The following is a 9,931-nucleotide window of genomic DNA, read 5'->3' as shown; positions in this document are numbered from 1 at the left end:
GTGCCCAGCAAAAGACAAAATTTGCTCAAAATGCGCCAAACGGAGCCATTTTGCCAAAGTACCTGGGTTTTGATAAACCTGGAGGACCGGAATGAAAAACAATAACAAGAAGTGGGAATTGAAAATGAAATGACAGATGATGATCCAGTTGCGTTTGCAGAACTCACATCCACGGATGGATGGGAAGCATACCAACTGGAGAAACTTTCAATTATGGCCATTACAGAAGCATTCTAGGTAAAAAAAAAAACTCAGGCAGCTTGTCGGAAGATGATCTCAACAGCCACATCGTAAAATTGAAAACTAAATCGGAAGCCATATTGGCCATCGCCGATTCGGGAAGCTCGATGTTATTCTTAACCAAAAAAACGGCCCTTCGACTGCAGGAAAAATACATATCAAGGGTATTCAAATATATCCCACCGAAGAAGCCAATAGAAATTTGGCATGTTATAATGTCGAAAACATTATTCCCAAAGGAAGACTCAAAATCGCAATAGAAACCGGAAGCTGGACACTACAACCAGCAAATATAATAGGTAGAAATCTACTACCATAAATCGGAATCAAAATGATTCAAGAAAAACCAAAACGACATCAAATGTTAAGTATACAAGAAACGGAAGATTCAAACACGGAAGTGAGACAGTGGGTCGAAAACCATTTCAAACAATTGTGTATACGAATCGGAAAATCAAAAAACCACGTAATGCGAACGCAATTCAGCAAAGGCGCAAACCCAATTCAACAAAAAGGGCGCCGAATCCCGATTCATTTGCAAGAACGGGTGAAAAAGAACTCAACGAACTAATCGATCAAAATCACAATCTAATTAGGCAACTGTTCAGACTGATATTTTTTTATTAGCTCAATCGTTAAAACCGTGAAAAAGGATCCGACAGTTAAGATGGCACTAGATTCTAAAAAGATTAACAAATATATCCACAAAAAAATACCAAATGCCAAACATAGATCTCCTTTTGGAAAATATTGCACAGGTAGTAAAAATCAAATAAATCTCAACAAACGTTACTTTCTACGCTTGATTTACGGTAAGCTTATTCACAAATCCCGTTGGACAAACAAACCAGAGAACGATGCGTTTTTAGCCTCATCGGAGGCACCGCCACCGGGACTTATTAATTTCAGACTTGATTTTACGGTCTCACTGACATGCCGGTCGAATTTCAGAAGGCTTTTGACCTGAATCTCACGAACTGTATAAATACATACGCCTATCTGGACAACATATTGCTAATAACGAAAGGATCACTCGAGCTACATAAAAAAAACTACAAGCAGTTTTGACAAAATTAGACAAAAAACAGCTCTCAATGTCTCTGGACAAATGTAAGTTTGCATGCAAACAAGTTGATTGGTTAGAAGACAACATAAACAGCGAAGGAAAAAAGCCACTTATAAAGAAAACAGAAGCTATTGAAAAAATAACATCATCAAAACATTCAAACAATAAGAAGCTTCATGGGCTATATACATCATCTAACACGTTACAATCTAACACGTTACATCCCTATTTTAGCACAAACCGCCGCCGCCCTCCGCCCACAACTAAGAAACACAAAAAAAAATTGAATGGAAATTCGAACACAATACGGCATTCAGTAATATCCTAAGGCTAATTTCAGAAACAACTCAAACAAACACTTTGACCAAAACCTGGATACCCGCATGGTATGCGAAGCATCGACGTCACGTTTAGGGGCAGCTTTGTAGCAGTATTCCCCAGAACGCTGGGTGGCCATAGCTTGTGCTTCATGTTTTCTAAATTCTCCAGAAGAAAATTATCCTGTTAACGAGCTAGAGTTACTCGAGGTAGTTTGGGCCATCGCACTTTTTAAATATTATCTATACGGAAAACACTTTACCGTCAGCACAGATCATCAAGCTTTAATCAGCGCATTAAACGCAAGCAAAAGATCAAAAACCAGTCAAAGCAGGAAAACACGATGGAATGACCGGCTAATTCCCTTTAACTTTGACATCAAACATTTGGCGGGGAATAAGATGGGACTAATAGATTATATGTCACGAAATCCGGTTGGACTTGCAATACCTCCAAGCGCTTACGATGAAGAATTTGTAGTAGAATCAGTTAATTCATTCATTAACCATCTTGAAATGATTGAAAACATCATACTGAACAATCTAGCCCATCAGAACAGAGCACCATATCGGCTGATCAAAAAGCGCGCAGAAAAAAAAGAACACTAACTAGCACTTCAAAATTTTAATTAAAACTCAAACATTCGAACATTCAGGAAGCGGTCATTCTCAAACACTCAAATCAAATCAATTCTGCTCAAAACCAACTCAAATCCAGTCAACAAAATATCTAAATCAAAATTCTCAAAACTCTGTCAACTTAATACAAAAAAACTCCGAGAAAATGAGTCGTCAAAAAGACCTTGAAAAATTTAAAAGTTTCATCCCGGATGATGTGAAAACGCTTGAAACACGAGACAGGAGCGAAATACCATGGCAGGGCTCATCGGACAGAGACAAGAGCTTGTCCGATCCACAGTGGCACAAGCGCAAAACAGCCACAAGGAAACCGAAATCAATCACTATCGCTCCACCAACATGATTTAAAGACGCACTAGAACTCCTCATATCACAACCCAAAAAAAAACCAAACTTCCCGACTTGTTTTTAGCGACAACCCACCAATCACAGATACCTAACATTCAACATCAACGCTTAAGGAAGATGCTACACAAGCAGTGCAAACAGAGGAAATCACGATGACAGCAGCCACTCAATTCGAACTTTTCATAGAAGCACATGAGACATATGAATGTTACGTAAGCTGCGTGGATCCAACTCAATGCAGGTAAGAAGAACTCAAACCGAATCTCAAATCTCCCACCATGACGAATACGCAACAAACGCAACTAGAGACCAGCCCCAACCTGATCATAGAGGGAATCGTCGCCACAATTGACTAGGGTACTCATCCCCACCGCCACCAAGAAAGATAGAAACTTGCGACCACTTATCAACTTTAAACAAAACGAGACTAGGAAGCGATCAAGACTTCGTACGGGCAAAACTGGTTCAACATCTGGAACCGACTACAAGTGAGAGAAGTCTGTTTGCTGATTGCTGAAGAAATCGTCATTCCGACGCAACTAAGACAAACAGTACCAGACAGTCTGCACTTAACACATCCTGGATCAGCAGCCATGTTGGATTCGTGCCAACGTGTGTCGTTCCCACACATACATCGCTCGATATTCCAGATGGCAGAGAGCTGCCGACATTTAACAGAACAAAGTAAAATCTCAAGCCAATAAAAGGAAAACAACACTCGTTCCAAATGGAGCCGGTGGTGCAAATGAAGAAGTACAGCTAGATTTCGCCGGGCCCCTCCCTGATGAACTAAATAAGGACACTTACTTTTTTGTTGCGATAGATAAATGGTCAAAACTCTCCGCCGCAAAAGTTGTAGCAAACACAACGACAGATATTGTCATAAAATTCATGCAACGGTATATCTCAAACAATGGGATACCGCGACAGTTAAGATGTGACCAAGCACAAACATTTAGGGCCAAAAAATCCAACCGTTTTGTAGAACAAAATACATCAAACTACTCTTTGCACCGGTAGACGACCATAGAGCGATAGGGTGGTAGAAACATTGATTCAAACATTAAAATGTAGATTAGCGGTAATGAGAGTAGACAAAAACAACTCACCGTATAAAACTACTTCGGATGCAGCCGAAATTTTAATAAGACTACGTATTACAACACACGCAAAAACTAAAACTTCACCGTTCGAAGCACACATGAACAAAAAACCGAATACTCCCTTTTCCAACTTAGCAACAAGTTGCTAGTAAGCTCTCCCAGCAGCAACCTAACTTGGGAAATGCAAAACACGCATGTTTAGATTGGACCACCTCAAAAAATCGCCTCTACCAGTGGAAATCATGCACGATTTACAAAGATGGTCGGAGTTACAATAAAGCGACGCACGACACTACCCACAACTCTTCAAGCTGCGAACACATCACCGCCACAACAGCAGGAAACATCAAAAGCGGAAACTAGACGAGCCATAGATTTAGTTAAGGATAAGTTAAATTTAGGACGTTTAAAATTTAAGGGAGCAAAGGAAACAAAAGACAAAACATCAAAAAACGGATAGAGCAGGTAGCCAGAAAACGATCCGGATAGCTACATAGGTAAAGGACCCCAAGACTTCTGAACAAAACTACAAAACAATCGCCGCCGGGAAAATTTTTAACTGCGTGGGTAGAAAGGTTTGGGAAACAACCCAGACTACTAAGGAATAGTGGAGTTGCATTTCTCCCTAATTCTCTAATATACGGGCCTTGCAGACCCTCAAGACTAAGTGATTACGTTGCGTACAAATCCGCGCGGAGATCCGGACCTTGTGTATGATTTTTAGACATCGAACAATCCAACGCCCCACAACATCCGATGTTCAAAGAGGATGCAGCAACAAGTCTCCTCAAGCGACTCACCAGGAAAGAGCAGGTCGCAGGACAGCAGAGTAGTCCAACGAAGCGACGAGCCAAGCCAACAGGCAAAAGAACGTGCGACCGGCAAAACGACTGAACCAGAAGAAAACACCCCCAAGTGTCCTACCCGCCGAACCGACCAGAAAGTCAGTACGTAACCGCCATTCAACATTGGCAATGCCCTGGGAAATCCCGTACCGATCTATACGATCGATACAATGAAAATCGGAGCCAATAAGAAAAACCAATTCAACATCGAGTCACCACCTGACAAAACGCCGTCACCCACAAAGCCAAGCCTTAAATCGTTAATCCATGAAATGGGTTTCTCAAACAAAACGCCAAGCGTGCATGAAATTCCTCGAGGCCTATCAGCCCAAAAAATACGGATAAACACCAAGATAAAACAGAAATCATCGACCTTATCTCCCCGGTGGACAGCCCCGAAAAAGGCCTGACGGAGATATAATAATAATCATAATAACAAAGGATTTAGGAATATAATCATTGAATATTTAGGAATATTATTTATTGAAAAAAAAAGGCACGGAAGAAACAAACGGAAGACGAAAACAACAACGAGGAAGACAACACACTTAACAAACCAGAACTGGGAAATTATACATATTTCCAGAAAGTATAATATGTAACTCACTACGTTGAGAAAAATTGTTTGGTCGATTGACCTTGTAAAGACGTAGAGCCAGAGAACTCTATGAGCAAAAACCCAGACGTCAATAAATGGTTTTATGAATCAGTTGTTTTATCTCGCTTACGCCAAAGATCTTGTTTATCAATCCGTTTGGATTCAGTAACTGACACGATGATACATCGCGGTATGACATACATAATTAGAATCAATTTATGAACAACTTTAGTCTGCAGTAAAATCTTATCAGCACGCAAAGTGTCCTTAAGTTAGAACTGGCACTTGGTATGTCTGCTCACGGGTCAAATACAAACGAATTCTCGGACTCAGAAACTGTTTAAATTTCGTCTCTACCAAATAATATAGAAACCGCAGCGATCGGACCGATTTCTGATTCTTTAATCGCATAGTAGTACTAACAGAAGTGGCAAGTGCTCTATGTGTGAGTGTTGGCCAACAGTGAGACAGAGACACCAGGTCCCCACAGAACACCCCCTCCTCACTCCAACTCCCATTCTCACCCTCTTCTTTGTCCTTCCCTTCATCTGATTCTTCGTCTTCATGTGAGCCACTCAGATTGATATCCAGGTCTCTGCAGAAGAACAGCACAGAGTAAAGTAACGACCACCAATATTGAAATATAAAAACAAATAGAGAAAAAGGTATAACAAGGATAGCTGCTTGCTGTGAAAGTTGCACAGAATATTCCGACCACATTCTCAGAAAAAAAAAGAACGTTTTTCTTCAAGTTAGAGTCTTTTTTGTGCGTCTAGTGATGATACTTATGTGAATGCGCAGAGTTTTAGTAAATCAGGCAGAAACGACTCCAATTGTCTTCAAAACGTAAATAAACATTTTTTTAAAAAAAATTCAATTTTTTGCACAAAATTTTTAAATATTTTTGAAAGTTTTTTTTTAGCCACAGATGCGCTAAATGAAGCTTCTAAAAGCTTCCATCACAACTCGGGCTTCAACATGATATATCACTAAAACAAGTCCGATGATTATTTTTGGTACCTGTTTTTAGCAAAATGAATAAAAAACGAAAAATCTAAAACATATCCGAATAGAACAATCCTTACCATTTTCAATAGTCGGAACAAAAAAAATCGAATTATGCGTTCACTGTGTATGTTTGGAGCATTAAACAATTGTGTTTAGAGGTCACAAGGAATTTTCATAGCAGTGGGTATTTCTTCCGGACCATGTTATAACCATTTATGCCGATACACATATTCCATATCTACGACAAACCGCACGAATGTTTCCGCTAGTGCAACTTTAATGAAAATTTGAAACCTATATACAACATGACGAGAAAATAAGGCTGCTCTCGTAAAGCGACATCCGGGCAAAAATCTGAATGTTCTGACTACCCTTCAATTGGTCAGCAGCAGTTTTTTGGTACTAAAAAAATGATAACAAGTTTGGACCAAGAGACTTAATATTTTGGTCCAGATCAAAAATTGAGTGTTTAAAATTTAGACGCTTAAACAGGCTTTGTATTAAGGTGAAAACCAGAGTGCTCTGACTGCTCTCTTAGGTCTATCAAAAGTTTTTTTGAATAAAAAATTCTTCAAAAATGATCTGGAAAAAATGAGACAAATTTGATTTTTTTTACCATTAATCTTTTTTGATTTTGCCCACAAGCTATGCAAAAATAAGTGATGCCCCACCCCAGTTCAGTATGGACGGACTTAATTTGCCGCTTACGCTTTAATAAGACGAAATATATTGCGCGACAATTATCCCAATTACAATTTTAGCCGTCAAAGTAGTCCCACTCAAACCGCTATAATTTGCAAAAATCGACCACATGCAAAATAGATGTTTAATTTTGAACTCCGAACACCAAAATCCTTGACAAACAACTCAGTCAAAAATTGCTAGTTAAAAAGTCGAAATTTGTCAGAAGAAAAAACCATTCCGACCAAAAATATTCCATCACTTTCATCAAAAGCAGGAACAAAAATATGACCAGTTAGCTTCCCCGATTTCAATTCAGAACAATTTTGTATGCGGAGCAATACTTCATAGATAAAATCTTCAAAGTTTTAAAAGAACAATTTACGTATTTGGGATATTGCCTTGATTCCGGTTCGACTCGATTCCCACTCAAGTACTTTTTTTAGAAAGTGGTTTCAATGAAAAAAACACCCAAGCATAAAAATTTTCATTTTCTTTGAAAAAAAAAAATTAAAATAAGGCGTATTTGTGACATTTAAAAATTATATGGTCAGGGGCGGATCTAGGATTTTCTCGAGGGGGGGCGGACTTTCAAAAAAATTCGAAAATTTTGACGACCTTTTTTTTTTTTTAGGTCGACCAAATTGATTTTTCGAGCTCTCCCAAAGCACCCCCTATTTCGAGCTCTCTCAAAGCACCCCCTGTTTTCCCCCTATTTTGGCAAAATTTACTGCGCCGCAGGCAAATTTTTGAAAAAACAGTCAAAAAAGCCGTTTTTGGGCACTTTTAGAAAAAATTTGACAAAAAAATCGCGTTTTTTTTGGCGCGCGCTCCCCCTCAAAGTTAGTATATATTGGCGCCAAAGGCGCCTTTAGAAAAATTTTAGGGTCGGTCGGCCAAAAATGGATTTCTGAAAAAGCATCAAAGGGGGGACCCTTTGTGTCGGCAGGGGGTCGAATCCCTAAGGGGGGGCGTCCGCACCCCCCCCCCCCCCCCCCTAAATCCGCCCCTGAATATGGTCAACCTAAAAAAAAGGTCAATAAACTTCGAAAATATTTGAGCATCGACCCTCACTCGAGAAAAACAGATCTGGCCTTGAATATACGTTTACTTTCCCGTAATTGCAGCTCGTTAAAGACGTTGAATAAAGGATTTGACAGTTCATCAACTGTTCTTCAATTTTTATTGTCTACGTAGTACAGAGCTTAACCAATTTACTTTGATTATGTTCAAGTCCCTTGGTTTTATTTTTGGCTGGTTCGCTGTAAGTACCGAAGAGTTGAATGGATGGCAAAGACTCGAAAACAAATATCAACTCCCCCTCAATCTCGGATGCTCGCCGGCCAAAACAAACAAAAATTCTTTTCTGAATTTTCTCAATTAACTTAATTCAAGTTTTGTTGGTACATCGAAACTATTATTAAAAAAGCGTGTGTGCTATTTGTGCACCTAAATTCATATTAGTACCGAAAAAATTGGTAGACTAACCTTGGAATGACGTGGGTGACGTGCGACACAGGGATCAGACCCTGGAACACAAATGAAAATGAACATCTATTTATATAAGTCTAAAAAAACATCAAAGCAGAAAAACTGAAAGCCAGAAAAATGTAGCAGCTCACCTGCAACCTAGAACATTTTCAACAATTTTGATAACCCTTTTGTTTAGTTGACCGAAATGATTTTACGAGCTCTCTCGAAACACTAGTAAGCCCTATTTTGCCAAAAAAATTTCCACTGCCTGTGAATTTTTGAAGAAAAAAAACAATCTTCTAAGTACGGGCCCCCATGCTAAGAAGAATGTTTCTAGAGGTTTTAAATTGTATCAAAGGATGTTATAAGTTGGGTTTTTGTAATTGTTCGAAACCGAAACTGTTCAATGCAAGATTCACTATTGCCAACAATGATTTTTCGTCAAACCAAAGAAGGGCCAACATACCGACCAGCTGTTCGGCTCTTTACGGAGAACAGCTGCAATTGTTTGGCTTTTTTTCTTACCATGAGTGGCACTTTTGGAAATGCGTTGAGTGGCGATGAAGACACATGTCCATAGTACCACACTGGTTCATCCCCCTCCGCCTCGCCCCACTCCACTCCCTCTTCCACCCCCACCCGCACATACTCGTAGCATACCTCAATCTGAGGTCACAGCCAAGGATGTTCAAAACATGAGCTCTGCTTAGATCAACCTATTTATTTAGTTACCACAAATGAAGTAGGGTACAATTGTACAATTTTTAAAAACTTTTTTTTTCTTAAAAAAAAATTCCATACGTAGGCTAAATACCAGAGCAAAAAGGATAGAGGTCAAAGGACTACTTGGTCTTCTCAGAATCACACTTTACTAATTTAAAATTTTGTTATGTGAAATTAGTGACTGGAGAATTAAATTCTTTCTTTCAATTCCAACAACCTTATCAAAATCAAGCTCTAAAATTCTCTCGTAAGGGTACAAAATGAAAAATGTTCCTAGCCCTTAGAATGACCCCAGAAATCATGAAAAAAGGGCGATTCATCAAACAAGTTTTGCAGGTTACCAATAATCAATTTGATAGAAAAAAATTATTCAAAAAAATTATTATATCTTATTAGCGAACATCCCTGGTCCCATTTGTTCACACTCAGCACATTGTCTTTTCCCTCTCCACCTCCTTGCCCCTCACTGCCTTGGTATCCGCAGATGTCGTGAGCCGCTGAAGACAAAAACTCAAGTTGAACTGCCATCATTGGATAATAAATAAGAAGATGCTATTCAAAAAAAATGGTCGGCAAAATTTTCAAAAACTTTTTGAAAATCTGCTCCAGCCCTCGAGAAAATCCTAGATCCGCCCCTCATAGTCATAGTCTTTAAAAAAAACAAAAAAAAAAGAAGTTTTTTTTTCAAATTAGTGAAGTTTTTTTTCTGCGTGGTGTGCTAAAAGGATCCGACGTATAACTTTAATTTGGGCATATTCGACAATCACTGTACTAAAGGCAAACAGAAGAAAAAATTTTGAAGAAAAATGACTAGAAAAACAATAAAAAATCATAAAGAAAAAAAATTAAATGAAAATACTTTTTTTAAATTTTTTTTTGCAGAAATTTAA

The 9,931-nt window shown here is 38.8% G+C and overlaps 1 protein-coding gene across 1 annotated transcript in view; it reads right to left on the bottom strand.

The window, feature by feature from the left end:
* Positions 1 to 9,343, bottom strand: part of LOC134839789 (uncharacterized) — a gene marked incomplete in the record, with an annotated part of 166,686 nt that extends 157,343 nt beyond the window's left edge. Inside the window, 4 exon segments of the mRNA XM_063855411.1 lie at positions 5,672 to 5,751; positions 8,334 to 8,374; positions 8,844 to 8,984; positions 9,320 to 9,343. Coding sequence (XP_063711481.1) covers positions 5,672 to 5,751; positions 8,334 to 8,374; positions 8,844 to 8,984; positions 9,320 to 9,343 — 286 coding nt within the window.
* Positions 9,344 to 9,931: the final 588 nt, after the last annotated feature.

Source organism: Symsagittifera roscoffensis, chromosome 2, assembly GCF_963678635.1.
Source record: "Symsagittifera roscoffensis chromosome 2, txSymRosc1.1, whole genome shotgun sequence".
Lineage (NCBI taxonomy): Eukaryota > Metazoa > Xenacoelomorpha > Acoela > Convolutidae > Symsagittifera > Symsagittifera roscoffensis.
The sequence above is the reverse complement of the archived record's forward strand: the minus strand, read 5'-3'. Positions and strand labels throughout refer to the sequence as shown.